General features: G+C 52.4%; 5 protein-coding genes across 5 annotated transcripts; 2 read left to right on the top strand and 3 right to left on the bottom strand.

The window, feature by feature from the left end:
* The first annotated feature begins 1,345 nt into the window (after positions 1–1,345).
* BCR38DRAFT_150360 (mitochondrial carrier domain-containing protein) lies at positions 1,346–3,241 on the top strand. The gene is made up of 8 exons (XM_040853704.1): positions 1,346–1,830; positions 1,893–1,962; positions 2,022–2,057; positions 2,115–2,247; positions 2,300–2,392; positions 2,451–2,507; positions 2,567–3,038; positions 3,115–3,241. Exons 1-8 carry the CDS (start codon positions 1,793–1,795, stop codon positions 3,146–3,148), a joined length of 933 nt encoding a protein of 310 aa, XP_040717683.1. The 5' UTR covers positions 1,346–1,792; the 3' UTR covers positions 3,149–3,241.
* A 2,653-nt stretch (positions 3,242–5,894) lies between these two features.
* Positions 5,895–6,589, bottom strand: BCR38DRAFT_482704 (uncharacterized protein; the record flags this gene model as incomplete). Its single annotated transcript, XM_040863531.1, has 2 exons — positions 5,895–6,256; positions 6,391–6,589. The coding sequence occupies 2 exons, from the start codon at positions 6,587–6,589 to the stop codon at positions 5,895–5,897; spliced, it is 561 nt and encodes a 186-aa protein (XP_040717684.1).
* A 1,186-nt stretch (positions 6,590–7,775) lies between these two features.
* On the bottom strand, positions 7,776–9,411 carry BCR38DRAFT_407079 (DnaJ domain-containing protein; the record flags this gene model as incomplete). The annotated part of the gene is made up of 2 exons (XM_040858126.1): positions 7,776–8,363; positions 8,422–9,411. The coding sequence occupies 2 exons, from the start codon at positions 9,409–9,411 to the stop codon at positions 7,776–7,778; spliced, it is 1,578 nt and encodes a 525-aa protein (XP_040717685.1).
* A 959-nt stretch (positions 9,412–10,370) lies between these two features.
* Positions 10,371–11,345, top strand: BCR38DRAFT_482706 (uncharacterized protein; the record flags this gene model as incomplete). Its single annotated transcript, XM_040863532.1, has 1 exon — positions 10,371–11,345. One exon carries the CDS (start codon positions 10,371–10,373, stop codon positions 11,343–11,345), a length of 975 nt encoding a protein of 324 aa, XP_040717686.1.
* Positions 11,346–11,551: 206 nt separating this feature from the next.
* On the bottom strand, positions 11,552–14,763 carry BCR38DRAFT_482707 (vacuolar protein 14 C-terminal Fig4p binding-domain-containing protein; the record flags this gene model as incomplete). The annotated part of the gene is made up of 8 exons (XM_040863533.1): positions 11,552–12,183; positions 12,237–12,316; positions 12,370–12,488; positions 12,544–13,439; positions 13,500–14,160; positions 14,229–14,396; positions 14,475–14,637; positions 14,696–14,763. 8 exons carry the CDS (start codon positions 14,761–14,763, stop codon positions 11,552–11,554), a joined length of 2,787 nt encoding a protein of 928 aa, XP_040717687.1.
* Positions 14,764–14,869: the final 106 nt, after the last annotated feature.

The following is a 14,869-nucleotide window of genomic DNA, read 5'->3' on the forward strand; positions in this document are numbered from 1 at the left end:
GAGGTGAGGCTGATCTTGAGCCACTGAGCCAAGTTGGCCTGCACCAACATCCCTTGAAATCTCCGATGACCAGCTGCTGACCACCCTTGACAGATATTTATGCTCAAGGACAGGTTGCTCGGACACGAACATCCTCTGACCGTTGGCCATCTGTCACAATAGCAGATCTGTCAGCCTCCCATCTGTCGACGATGGTGACACGAGCGATCTGCTACTACTTCCGATAGCTCCAGTTTAAAGAACAATAGCGGCCTTATTCACATCCGAACTGAACATACTGTGACACAGTACAGCTGTGGCCTCGATATGCGAGCATTTGTGAAGACCCTGCATCAAAGCCAGCACATATGGGTAAGATGCAGCATTGTAGCAACGGACTGCATGGGAAACAATATGTCCTCTGACAAGTGTCACCGAGAGTTGACTTCAAGTCGACTCCCCGCTAATCGTTACTTAGGGTCGACCTACTCGCAAAGCTCAACCGATAGTGAATAGCTTCATGGTTTGACTTTTCTCAATTGTTGGATCATCGGCAATGCCCAAGTGGGTCTGCCTACCCCAGATTCCATGGCTGCAGAATATGGAATCATACCGATCCTCCAGACGGCCTTGGCATAAAGATAAGGGAAGTCTCACGGCATAGGATGCGCCTGGAAAAACCACTGGGTGATGGGTAGCTAACTTGCCGTCAAGCTGCTGTTATAGCTGGAGACGAGGTAAGTGGTTGGTGAAGACTCTTTAGGGGCTAACCTTGCCTTGTTCCTCATTGGTGGCTCTGCAGAAGTGCTGTTTGGCAGATACCCAGAATGCCGAGTTGTTGGAAGGACTTGGTGGTTGTTTCCGCCCTGTTAAGTGCTGCGGTGAAGTGCTGTGAATGTGTTGTATGGATCATTGAGACTGACGGTATTGACAGCCGGCTGATGGTGACATGCACGCGGCCGCCTCAGCTTTAACGCCGGTAGATCTGGAACATGATTGTCGAAGGAAAGGAATGAAACAAGAGAAATGCTTTTGGCATTATTAAAGCAACGGGCCTCGGCAGCTAGAGCGTCAAGGGCCTGACTCCGAGGATGTATTAGAACCAAGGCCGAATACATTAAATCGCCTCAAGGCCACGATCTCTGTGCGGCATTAGGAGAAGCCGCAAGTACGCATGTGCCTGGGCTACAATAGACCACAGGCCACTTTACCGATGTCTTGCATCGCGGCATTGGAGGCACGATGATACAAGGACAGTCATGGTTTTCATGCCCGTAAACGGATAAGGAGGGAATCTGTGCTGGCTCAGCGGAAGCAGAACTGGAGACATTTTCCCCAAAAGTCACTAGCGTAGCCACTCAGACATCTCCAACTGTCAAGAGACCCCCACAGATGCGGGTCCTAAAAGACGAACAGCAATAGCAGTGGCAGGAGGCTAGTGGCAGGCTAGTAGCACAAAGCACCTGGCCCAAAAACTTATCAATCTCAAGTACGTATTGGAGTCGAAGATTTTCTAACCCTCATCTCTGGCACCACAACCTCACGATACCCACCACCTGGACGCCGCCTCGCAGAAGCTCTTGTCGCAGCTGGAGAAATTTTCGCTTGAGTCACTTACTGGATTTGGAGCGCATCGAAGTTTCCAGCGAACCTTGACCACCTTCCATCTGAACCGCAGCCAGCTGCTGCACCTGCCACAAGCTTGCCGTCGCGTACCTCCCGGCCAGCGCGACCACCCCGAGACTTAACAGACGACGTAAACCTGGCGCTTCAACCCAAGGCCTTCGGCGAAGGCCCGCAAGCTGTGGCCAAGATGGCCCAGCCCAATGCTGAGCCGGCCGAGGATTACGAGTAGGTCTCCGCGTGCGCTCTTCGCAGGCCATGTACCACGGACTGACCCGGCTTTCGCGCAGCTACGAGTCCTTGCCCCCCAACTTCTCCCTGGCGCAGAACATGGCGGCCGGCGCTTTCGCAGGCATTGCGGTTGGTTTGCATGCTGGATTGTATGGTAGGAAATCAGAGCTGAGCTGATTTGGTTACAGGAGCACACGGTCATGTATCCCATCGATGCGATCAAGGTGCGCGCCATTCTTCTCGGTGAAGCGACCAATTTTGACTGACCACTTCGGACGCAGACTCGCATGCAGATCGTCAATCCCTCGCCGAATGCCGTATATAAGGGTATGGTTCAGGGCACAATCAAGATTGCGACGGGAGAGGGCATTCTCAAGCTATGGAGAGGCATGTCAAGCGTGGTAGTAGGGGCAGGTACGTTACAATAGCTCATACCAGGGGATGATCAGGGGCTGACGTGGCCTAGGACCTGCGCATGCAGTCTACTTCGCGACCTATGAGGCTGTCAAGCATGCCATGGGCGGCAACAAGGCTGGAGTTCACCATCCTCTGGCTGCGGGTAAGCTTTTGTGAAGGTGCTGAGAGCTGTTTCGGTGAAGCTGACATGGAACGCCCAGCCACGAGCGGAGCCTGCGCAACCATTGCCAGCGATGCATTCATGAACCCCTTTGATGGTATGTTCACTGAACAGTCGCTCATAATTGGTGCGGCGCATGTCTAACCCAGGTCGCAGTCATCAAGCAACGTATGCAGATCGCCAATTCGAGCAAGATGTACCGTTCCATGTGGGACTGCGCCAAATACGTCTACCGAAATGAGGGTCTCTCGGCCTTCTACATTTCGTACCCGACTACGTTGTCTATGACAGTGCCCTTCACGGCTCTGCAATTCCTTGCGTACGAGTCCATCTCTACAACCATGAACCCTTCCAAGCAATATGACCCCTTCACGCACTGCACAGCTGGCGCTATTGCGGGTGGCTTCGCAGCGGCTCTGACTACACCTATGGATGTCATCAAGACCATGCTGCAAACCCGCGGCACAGCGACAGACGCGGAGCTGAGATCGGTTAACGGATTCATGTCAGGCTGCCGTCTACTGTTGCGTCGGGAAGGATTCCGTGGCTTTTTCAAGGGTGTTAAACCCCGAGTTGTTACAACCATGCCAAGCACGGCCATCTGCTGGTCGGCTTACGAGGCGTCAAAGTAAGTCAATCTTCTCCAAACTCCGGCACTCTCGGTAATCTCTGATGAACTCGGATCGACACTGATATGATTGCAGGGCCTATTTCATCCAAAGAAACGATGCTTCGTGAACTTGATAGAGCTTGATCTCTGGTCTGTTATCAGATCCGAGACCGAGAGCCCGCTCGGCCATTGTCATCACACCCTGGACTCTTTGCATAGCTCCGAGACTGACCACCGAGGCCGAAACAATGTCTTGCCTGGGAGTATTGTTAACGTGCTGGCTCATCCTCACCGAATTTTGCAAGTTTTTCGCATCATGCCCGATTGATTCTACCCCCAGTCTGTGGCATGTTGCTGTGGATGACTTGCAATTTTATGCGGATCGAGCAAACCCCGATATTCACCCCTGTTCCCCGGCTGACCCCGCCACCAACTCCCACTAAGATTGAAATCGAATTCTCTCTAAAGATTTCACACGAGCAATCAAAGTCGTTGGGACGGCAAACAGGATCATTCTGACCAAGACACACAAAAACCTTAATGTACATAGCTTTGGCACGGGCATGTGGAAGATGGACATCGGGAATTTTCACTCAGATGGCGTTGCTTTTAAATGATGATACCGTTGATCCTGGCAGCAAGTCATACGAGAGGCGGCAGGCGTAGTGGATCTTTGTACACTACTTTGGCATTGCGATGAGGGAAATAAAAGTCAACTGGCTAGAGAATCAGCTATGCTCTACGCGTTGGTTTTGTGGGCGTATACAGCAACCCCAGTTGGTGTTTGTCAGCTTTTTTTTTTGTTTTGGACATGGGTCCAACGGCTGTTGCAGGTGAGGTTCAACCACCACAGTGTGACGATTTTGTGATTAAACACTGATGGATCTTGTCGCCATCTGAAGTATTGAGGAAGCTGACTAAGGTGCTTTCATTGGGACGTACTGTTTTGGTGATTTGAAGTAAACTCAATAGTTCAACCTCACCCACTGCGAACTCACTGAGCAAAGCCTTTACCCAAGTTTCATAATGTTTTGAGAACATGCATAGTCATCAGGCATCAGAATACTCATTCTACTTGCCAAACTGAGAGGTGCTTTATCGAAGCTTTTTTATGTGGACTTGGTGGGTCAGGCATGCTCAATTTGGCAAGATACAGCGGCGTGATTACCTCGTGTAGGGCATATTTACTGTTCGCATCTCTGGTGCATTTATCATGTGAACATCGACAAATCTTCAGTGAATTGTGTTATCAGTGTGTTGAGGATACCACTCCATGAAATAGCCAGTGGCCTAGATGCTCCAAAGACACCAAACATTTGGGCCCAATCTTCTCACTTCTAAGTACTCTGTCTTCCAAGTTCCAGACGGGGTGGCTGGCTTTTTAAGATGGTCTATGTTACAGATATGTTCCCATAAGGGTTTCTAGATGGATTATCACAACCGTTGGTTCTTTCGGGGACAGGGTAAATAATGAATATACTCAACATCTACCAGAATGCGCGAATTCATATCTTCGGGGCGAGGCTGTTATATACGGTGGTTATCCGTAGCGCGATCGCCTTCGGGGCGACTGCGTGGCATACTATAAGTGAGGAACCGGCAGGGCCAGCTAAGAGCCTGATGGGGATACAGAACGAGTGCCTCCGGGTAGTCTGTGGCGCCCACAAAGCGACGCCGGTTCGCCACCTGGAAGCAGAAGCAGCAATCCCGCCACTAGACCTCTATCTTAGTGCCCGGGCTGCTAAGTTTGAAGAACGGCTACGGCTTAGCGGGAAGAGAAATCTGCTTCGCAGCGCGAGCGCTAAAGCGTCACATATACTCCGGCAGGATAGGCCAGCGAAGAGGAAGCAGGCGTCGCAGCTACTCCGACCGGCAGGGTACACTATGGAGAAGGAGGCCCGGGGCTCCGAGTGGATGAGTGAGGAAAAGGAGGTCCCGGCTGCCCTCCTCGGCCACTGGAGGAAGAGATGGCTCACCGGAGCAGAGCATCACGATCGCCAGCGACGCGCTATCGCTGAGGAACCGGAGGGCCCTTCGATGCAGATACCGAAAGGGGGCAAGTATTTCGGCCTGAACCAACTGGAGGCGTCTACGCTGTGCCAGATCAGGACGGAAAAAATAGGACTAGCAGCCTTCTTATTCAAGACAGGGGCTTTTGGTGTGTACTCGCCGCTATGCCGCTGTGGCGACGCCGCTGGGACGGCAGAGCACGTAATCCTCTTTTGCGGGCTGTTGGAAGGACCGAGGGAACGATTACGGACCGCTATCGCACCACGGCCACTATACTCTCGCAGAGACCTCGCAACGGCAACAGGAGAACCAGTAGTTAGTGGGACTATTGTAAGGTGGCTGCTAGGGACGGGCCGGACAGCTTCAAGGCCCAGATAGCATCGATCTTCTCAGGGGGGACTTTGTTGGTAGGTTGAGAACCAACGTAGTATGGTAGTGAACGCAACGCAGTCGCCAATAGGGCGAACCGACGACACAGCGTATGTATTTAGTCCAGCCATTAGGGCACGGTTTGACATACGGGAGTACTAGTAGAGGTACCGGGGGCTTCGAGCCTACGGCGTATTTAATAATAATAATAATCATATCTTCGCCTCTAAAGAAGATAAGCCAGCCAGTGCATCAGCATCGTACCTTAGTCCAGTAACCGTCATAGAGCACAAATTTGACACAAATTTGACTATGAATACGTAGCTACATTGTTGATACCGCCACTAGCTATGTCAGCTACTTAACCCTCCTCTCCATCAGGCCTTACTCCGAGAGCCGACCTAAACAGCCTCGTTCCTCTCAAACGCTAACTCTCAATTGAAGAACCCACTGAAGAGATCCCTGCTACCCTGAATTCAGACCCCGGCTAGTTCATCATAAATTGTAAGTACTCAAACTAACCCCAATCCCCACCAAACTACCCGAGGGTGGTACATTCGGCGCCTTCCCCTGGGAGCCGCCCGTGCGCCACTTCACGGCATAAGTTTCGGGGACCTCAGTCTCGCCCAAAAAGAACCAATTGTTGATGCTGCCGTCCGACTGGATGGGGAACAGGAATATTTCGTAGCGGGTCCAGAACAGGATCTCGTAGTCAGGCAGATCGGCGGCCGTGTGGGCGAAGGCGACAGGTTCGGTGGCACCCGCGCTGTTATTGAGCACGAGGAAGGTTGGGTCTGGGAGAAGGGGCGCGGAACCAACAGGGAGGATGTAGAGGAGGTCGGCGCGGTTATTGGGTACTGTGGGTGGTTAGTTGAGTTTGGGTTGGGGGACAGTACCTAGGAGCGGAAGAAAGGGGAAGTGGGGCCGGGATATAGTATATTTTGAAGTTAAGCATTTGTGTAAGAGAGGGAACAGGAATATTGGAACTAACCGGTGAAATTGAATGCTACTTTGACGCTGGGTGGCACCGTGGGGCCGACGTACATCAGACCGTCGCCAAACCACACACGCTGCTGCTTGTATTGCCCGTTTTGCTGATAGTATATGGAGACGTTGAACGAGTTGTCCGCGGCGAAGACTGTCGTCACCGATGCACAGGCCACTACTATAAAAGTGTTGAAGAAACGCATTGTTGATCCGCTCCGGAGGAGACAAGTTGTTTGTATAAGCTAACTCTCCTAGTCAAGCTCAAGAGAGGAACTGTAGCAATTGGTGCGGAGTGTTTGTGATGTATAGGCAAATCAGAGGATCGACGCTGCATGTTCAAGACATATGGGCCTAGAGGATGAAGCAGGTATTGCAATCTATATATCTTCATATCGCCAGCTATCATGTACCCCACAAAGGGAGCTTTATTAGTCATCTACTATCTGCCAGCCGTGAGGTCGACTTCCGAGATACAGAACACGTACTCGATGGATGGGGAATGACCCTTCAAACTTGCGACACACCGGCCAAATCAATTTGTCACCGTTAGCCGGTGTGACAAACAGGCCTCGTCCAGTCATGTGGAACCTACGCAATTTATATTGGCGGCGGGCAATGTATGAGCAACGCCCGCGAGGCACAGCTCGTTGATGAAAAGCGATGGGTCGTGGAAAATCAGACACCTTATCCACAGCTTCGCAAACTCTGGGTCCTGGCGGGGTAACATACGGCGATGTGATAGTGGAGGCGGGGGGTGGGGGGTGACAGAGTAAGTTATTACCTATCTGGGGCAATGACAGGGGAGAGAGTAGTTCTGGCTTAATATCGTGCATCTCGCTTGTGGCTGTGATGCTTTGTCACATATGCTATTATTGGTGGTGTAAAGGAGATTCAAGCTTGGAACGCGCCAGAGAAGTCGATGCTGCTTTCGGTCGCTTCCGCAATGACTCGTTTTAGCCAGGTACGCGGGTAGGCACACTAGGTTTTCAAGTCTGACCAGCTCCCATGACTTGGCGCTGGTCGAGGTTAAGTTGGGGGCGTCCTGTTTTCATTTAGCCTAAGGTATGACTGGAGGAAACAAGCTGACTTTAGAAGACCTACATGCCCAAAGGGATCATTGTTTGTCAATGCCTCGATCTGTCACCCCGGACATTGAGTTGTTTGGGAGAAGCGGCCTGAACATCTGACCACGCAGGAAAGCCAGCCTATAAGTAGTGCAAAATGTCACAGCAGGACCAGCACGAACTATATCACCAACTAGTCATTTAGGAAACGCAGAAATGTTTTGAGAGTTTGGTCTCGTGCATGAATTAGGTATACGACTCGAATACCTCGATGGGACGCCATAAACTCCGCCTGGGCCTGTGTAATGAGTCCTCCCTGTGCAAATTATTGACCAAACGGAAAACCTCCAAAGCCGCCACCTGACCCAAACTTAAAATTGAATTGTTGACCACCACCCTGCTGGAACATGAATGGCTGGCCTCCGAATGGGCTGCCCTGGAAGGGGTGACCGCCTTGCTGCTCGTGCGAGTTGGGATCGTCGCCCCTGTCAAATCTTGCTCTCAATTCGGGGTCGCTCAGTACTTCATATGCTTCGTTGATGCCCGCCATCTTTTTCTCGGCTTCTTCCTTGGTTACTCCTAGCTTGAAGGCTTTGTCGGGATGGAATTGTTTCGACATCTTGCGGTAAGCCGACTTGATCTGTCTCTCGTCGGCGTCGTGGGCAACTCCAAGAACCTTGTAGTAATCCTTCTGCTTGCTACGCTTCAGAGCGATTTGGGCCTTTTGCATAAGAGGATTGATGAGGTTCTTCTTGTCAGGTCTAACTTCACCCGCCTTGTTGAGGGTAGCTATGCAGGCGTCCCAGTCCTCTGCCTCGAGTTGTGTCTTAGCTTTGTGCAGGAGACCGTAAATCGAGTTGTCGTCCAGATCCAAGGCTTCCTGGCAATACGTGCTAGCCTTCTTGCCGTTCATCTGCATTTACGTTAGTATAGAGTTGATTCCAAAGCAGAGTGGGCTTGGGAGAACTAACATCATAATAACCTTGGCAAGCCAGCTCCACTATCCTGCTGAGCAGGACATTTGGCGCCTTTTCCGGGATATAGCCATCTTGCCTCAACTCGTTGACCTGCTCTTTGACCTCGTCGATCAAGCCCTTGTCGCTACCAGAGGGCACCAACAACTTGACGCCCGTCATGGGTTGATTCTTCTCGAGGGCCTTGGTCACCTTGGCCATTGTCTTGTCAATGTTCTTTTCCTGCTTCAACAGCTTCTTGCATTGTTTAGAGTCAGGATCGGAATGCATGCACTTCTTGATTTGCGCAATGCCCTGCTCCATGTCTCCGAGTCCGTAGAAAGCGGTGGCGGAAATAGTGACGTGAGGTGCGGTGTCGCCGGGCTTCATCTGCAAAATATGGTGGAGATCACCCATACCTTCCTCTACCTCGCCCTTCTCGAAGCGACATTTCGCGCGCAGCTCTCGAAGGGACAGGGCGCGGTTTGCTGTGTAGATGGCCTCTCCTGCTTGGCCAATGCACTCATCCCAATTGCCACTCTTAGCTGCGGACTCGGCCAGGCCAGCAGCACCTTGAGCCTCTACCAAAGTATCCAAGTCTGGCGAGCCTGGCTTCTGACCGGCGAGTAGATATTGTTCCCTTGCGCCGTCCCAGTCTGCGCCCCTGGCCTTGATCTTGCCCAGCTGCAAGTGCGCACCTTCGAACCCTGGCTTTAGCGACAAGACCTTGTTGAAGTCTTCGGTGGCTTGCGACGTGCGACCGAGAGACAGGAATGTGGTGGCCCGCTTGAAGAAGGTCAAGTAGTTGGTAGGGTCCCGGGCGATGGCAGCATCGTAGTAGACAAGGGCATCGCTCGTCTGGCCCTTGGACAGGTGGGCCTGCGCAGACGAGAGCAGTTGCGACACTGGGGTATCGGAGGGGATATCCGAGGTAGAGAGGGCATCGATGAGACCGGACGAGGACAAAATGCTGGCCGCAAGAGCCAGAGTCGATAAAGGGACCAGCATCTTGGACTGTAGGTGGCGCAAACAACCAACTTTCGACGTCGACGACGAGGACAGACGGGATTGCCGTTGAATGTCGGCTTGACGTCTGGGCGGTACGGACAGACTATGCTATGTGTAAGTAACTTATGAATGAGCGACAACAAAGAAAGAGAAAGATTCCTCAAGCGCAAAGGGTGAGGTGGCAGCCAACAAGGATAAGAGCGACGGGATAATCGAGGCGATTCGGCAACCGAACAAGGTGGCCTGGGGTTGGTTTCCACGTCGTCTGATAGTTAACGAATACTTCAGTATCCTGGTGAATGTAGCAGGTCTACAATGTACTCACTATCTCCCTAATTCCGGCTTTGACAAACTGTCCACTTCGCAATCAGGGGTCTTTAGGACAGTTGCAGTGTCTTGGTCTTTTAAAGTCCAGCCCCGGCGCCACAGCCAACCCCACATTCTTGATGGCAGCCCCACATCCTCATGCAGCGTTTGACGCGACTTGCACCTGACGATAGTTGGAAAAGTAGTCAACAACGATGAAAGAGCTGCAATAGTTGACTCTCTTGCATGAATTTGTGGTGTGGTAAATATTCTATACATGCCATTGTAGCACTGAAGCCTGGATGCAACGTCATGCAACGTCATCGGTCAGTTTCAAGCCTAACGAGACGACTCTTGGAAAAGTACCCTTCCCCGTTCGACCATTCGAAGGACGCAGAAACCTGTGGGACTCTACATCAAGGAATACGAGGCTCAGCTCTTACGGAAAATTCATAGCAACTGACCAAGTAGTGGCACATTTCTTTTATTATGTAGCGAACCGCCACCCTATTCGTCGACCAGCACAGTACCAACATCTGTACTTGTTCCTGTTCGTACCATTCGGAGTACACTACCCCTGAACTACCCCTTCTCCCTCCCCTTCCAACTCCATCCAGCAGTTTTCATATCTACGCCCCCCTCCAAACACAAATATGGCACACCGAGCCCCCCACCTAGCATCCCAAACCGCCATCTTCTCCCCGTCGGTCGCCCGCGCCGCCGCCTCCACCGCCAAAGACTGGGCCTACGTCGATAGCTGGCTCAAAGCCAAGTACCAAACTTACACCCCGCCCCACGCCCCTCCCTCATTTGAGCGCAACCCCGAGACTCTCAGATGCCTGCTCGCCCTCGCATCTCATAACGAGGCCGCAGACGAGGAGCGCGACCAGCTGGCTCGTATACAGGAAGCTGCCCTTGCGGAGGTGAAGACCATCAAAGCCGAAAAGGAGCTCCGTCGTCGCGCCACGGAGGAAGATGGGCAGGTGGATGGGGAGCTGATTGTGGACCGGGTCATGGAGGCTCTCGGGGATGGACTTCCCCGGGAGGGCAAGACCGCGTTGGATGCTATGGCCAACATGGCTGTCGAGTTAGGCATGGCATACCCGACACCCGAATCACTTGGATCCAAGTTTGTGGGGCTGCAAGGTCGGGCCTTTGAGCTAGAGCAGACAATTGAACGTGTCGCCATGCTGCAGCGGTATCTGGATGCCGAGTCCGAGATCATGGATAGATTCGTCGACGACGTGCAGGGCGACGCCTACAGGGCCCCCGAAGACCTGGCCAAGCAGAATCTCGAATTGCAAAGGGAAATCAAGACTATGTCTGCCAAGATCCCCGAGCTAAAGCAGCAGGTTGCCTCGCTCCAAAAGTCGGTCGGTATGCCCAAACTAACGGTGGAAAATGTCAAGAAGGACGAGAACGAGTATTTAGAGTTGTTAGCCCGGAAGAAGCATCTCGATAACCAACTCAAGGCATTCGCCGGGCTGCCACCCGACGTGGATGCCGCCAGAGCAGTACTCGAGTCATTGCGAACCCAACTGCGCAAGGCCACTGAACGGAGAGATACAGTTTTTGAAGGGCTAGTGGAACGCGAGAGTCCTGTCAAGAATAGAAGAAGAAGACCTTGATTAGGACCAACGGCGTCCCTATTATATACGCTCCGGGTATTGTGCTGCGGATCATAACCGGTTCAAGAAACAGAAAACCCAGTACCAGTAGCCGTCGCAAGAACCAACCTTTACGCTCAACGCGCCCACATGCTATGAGAGTACTGTTCCTACGTCTTTCCCGATGATTGCTCTTGTGTCGTAGGTCGAACCCGGTGATACTATCCCTACGATCTCTTACCTCGACCGGCGACCGCTCCACCGAGCCTTCCAAACTGTCTGCCCAGACCTGAACTACGCTTCGTAGGTGCAATTGCTGGCGGCACGGCATCTTTCTGCGGCACGGGCGGACCGCGAGGCGGCTCTTTATGACCCTGGCTCTCCGAAATCCGGAAGTCACTAAAATCCGGACCCTCATCCAATCCAACGCCCAACCGCTGTGCCCGCCTGGCCCTGTCCTGCACACTTCGGAACTTTTCCAGAAGCTGATCCCACCGAATGAGGCCCTCCTCGCGTCCCTTCAGCCTGTTGGGCCGGTCATAAGTTGATGCGCTGGGTGTAGTGACAGAACTAGGAGATGAAGCATGAGTGTCATGAACGCTTTTGGAACGAGGGTTATGGGTTTGAAAGGAAGACACCGCCTCGGCTATCGAATTCTGGCGCGAGTGATGCGTCGGGGCAGTGGATGTTACATACGGTCTAGGCTGCGCAATATGCAGATAGCCTATTGAGCTGACGCTGTTGAGTCGATTTTTCAATGCGGCAAAAGCAGAGGATTGGGGAAGGAGCATCAGCAGCCCGTACAAGCACTTGTATAGGTACGGATACTTCTCCGGCTCAAGTAGTTGAAGGCGAAGATCTGAGTATCAAAGTCAGACTGCTTCAAGAGACTGCGCCGGTTCGTTGACTTACATGTGAAGACTGGTGATTCAATCAACTGGACGAGCTTGTCGATCTGGATGAGAATATTGACCGTCATCTCGAGTTCCGCACTGTAACTATTAGCATTCGGAGGTCATTAGAGGCGATTGTGAAACCATCTCACAATATCTGCAATAGGTTGTATGCAGCCTCGTATGCCTGCGCCAACAGACATAACGAGAAGGTAGCCACCGCGTTATAGCACCATGACCGAAAGAGTGCAACAAAGAACGTCTGTCCATCCTGCAATACTGTCAGTAAATTTATGTTTATATCATCTCTACTGACATAGGCTCACCTTAGTCTCGAGATTGCGAAGCCGCTTTCTGAGATCGGCAAGCTCTGGTGCCGTGATGAGGTTGTTGTTGAGGTTCTGCACCATAATGCTTGCAAACTCGACATCATCCTCCTTCTCGATGCATTCGGCCAGGGTGCGATAAATGCGTTCTGCACTCAGTGTCATACACAGTTGGCGAATGATCAAGTTTCCTCGCGTCTCCAACAGTTTCCTATCGGTCGAGAAGAGTTGCAAGAGATTGACCATGAAGTTGGAAAAGTAGTCCTCCTCACTGTTCCGCGATATTTGCGAGAGTAACTGGAGATCTTTGGTCACCACAGCCTCGGCCGGGTCCGACAGTGTCTTCAAAAGGGCAGGGAAGGTTCCGTCGTTGAAAGCTACGATTTTTCGGGGTGCTTTTCTATGCAACATGATGAGCCAAGTCAGAGCGGCAACCCGAGTCGCTTCATGGTCGTTGAGGAAGAGAAGTGTCAACGAGTTGACCGCCGCGGCGTAGTCTAAATCTGCTTGCGGCGAAGGCGTTGGCGATATCCTACGATTTTGGGCGGGCGTGGGACTGCGCAAATCTAGGTCCTTCGAGCTGGCTAGGGAAGCTCGATTACTAGAGGCGCCCTCCTGACGTTCAGGAGCAAGATTCGTCGGAATCCGAGATGGCGGTCGACTCAACGGAGGAGGAGGTGGTGGCCCTGGGCCCTCTGGCTCGTCGGACAACGAAACGACGTATTCCATCAATGAGGAGTTCACTCTAGCTGCGGCTTGCCGAATGGGCTCTACACCGCTGGCCATAGCAGGTAGCAAGTGTGCTAGGACCTTGGGCGTAAAAGGCAGTACCTCCTCGGGACATATGTCGAGAAAAGCCACGATCCACCGCAGCGCCTCCTGTAGACTATCTTCCTCTGCAACCTGTCAGAATAAGGGGTTACGTGGGACCTTGCTCGAATCAGAATACTACTTACCGAGTGGGGAGTCAAGAGTCGCCGTCAGAATCTCCAGTATGGCCTTGTAATTAATTTGAACATCCTGCCCGGGGACCCAATCGTCTTCACTGCTGACTTCGCCATCATCATCCGCGGCCGTAGTAGAGCCGGCCTCTTCCACTTCGTCGGGACCGAGCTGCACGCTGGCACTGTCGATAGACTCCTCCCGTTTTCGCTTCCCGTCCCCCTTAGATTTCTTGCTTTCAGAAATGCCTTTCTTGACCCTAGCAATACGCTTAATCTCATTGAGGAATTTATCCAAACAGGCTTGGGTGGCTGCGTGAACATCGGCATTGTGTCCGCCAAGGAACTTGAGCAGGCCATCCAGAAACTCGGGCAAGTACGTGACGAGCTCAAGGTCAGGGATGGAATCCAGCAGCGTAATCCAGCCAACCAGAAAGGTCCGGGTGAAGGGGTTGATAACATAAATGCGTTCTTTGAGGAGCGGAATGAACTTGGGCAGCGAGAAGGCCGTAGGAGGTTCCGATGAATCCTCCTGGGAATCCACGTCCTTCCCGTCGTATTCGGGATTTTCGAGAACGGAGACGTAAGTAGCGGCGGATTCAGACACAATATCCTTGATTAGCCGGTCGAGAAGCTCTGCGCCATTCTTGACCGACAGTTCCGAATCTGCACCTAGCTGGAGAGAGGAGGGTCAAATTTAGGCCAGCTCAGGTGGCTTGGGGGGAGAGGACTTTCATGACATACCCTACACAAGGCATCGAATATGTGGTTGAAGTATTTGAGGATCTCCCCTTTGGCGACCTTGGCAATGTTGTACATCGACTCACAAGCGTAGTAACGAACCCGCGCATCCTGATCGGTAAAGCAGGCTAGCACAGGCGGCACTATAATCTCGAGGTACCTAGGCAGCTCCTTCCAAAGTCAAGAATGTCAGGACATGTCGAGGACCAAGAGACGAGGGGGTGGGGGGGTGAGGGGTGTAAAACTGACTGAGCCGAGGGCAATAGCCGCGGCAGCCAGGCCGATTAGACCCCCATTCCGAGCATGAGGCTGATGTACAGCGTATGCATACTCGCTAACAAGCTGCTCAAGGATGGCCGTGACCCTTTCGTAATCTTTAGCTGCCGTGAGTTCCCGGATGATGCGTTCCAGTCTGGCCAGATCAGTCAGTCAGCCTGGCCTGAACATAGCCCTGATGTCATCATACGTACTCCAATGCGCCTAATTTTCTCTTGTCATAGAGCTTGTCATTCAAGAGACGTTGGACGTTGGGCTCCATGGCTTTGACTTCGATGACGGATGATCGATAACACAAAAGGTCGGTCTACTTTGGGGACATAGTGGCAGAGCGCAGGTGGGGAATTTTCATGAGCTGTGGGTTGTGA

The sequence above is a fragment of the Pseudomassariella vexata genome (genome assembly GCF_002105095.1).
Source record: "Pseudomassariella vexata strain CBS 129021 chromosome Unknown BCR38scaffold_4, whole genome shotgun sequence".
NCBI classification, from domain to species: domain Eukaryota; kingdom Fungi; phylum Ascomycota; class Sordariomycetes; order Amphisphaeriales; family Pseudomassariaceae; genus Pseudomassariella; species Pseudomassariella vexata.

What these genes read in the sequence shown, in the direction of transcription:
- BCR38DRAFT_150360 (XM_040853704.1), top strand. Translation starts at nt 1,793, where the DNA reads ATGGCCCAGCCCAATGCTGAGCCGGCCGAGGATTACGA. An exon ending in AAGCGTGGTAGTAGGGGCAG is followed by an intron (nt 2,248 to 2,299) that starts GTACGTTACAAT and finishes GACGTGGCCTAG; the next exon opens with GACCTGCGCATGCAGTCTAC. An exon ending in TCACCATCCTCTGGCTGCGG is followed by an intron (nt 2,393 to 2,450) that starts GTAAGCTTTTGT and finishes TGGAACGCCCAG; the next exon opens with CCACGAGCGGAGCCTGCGCA.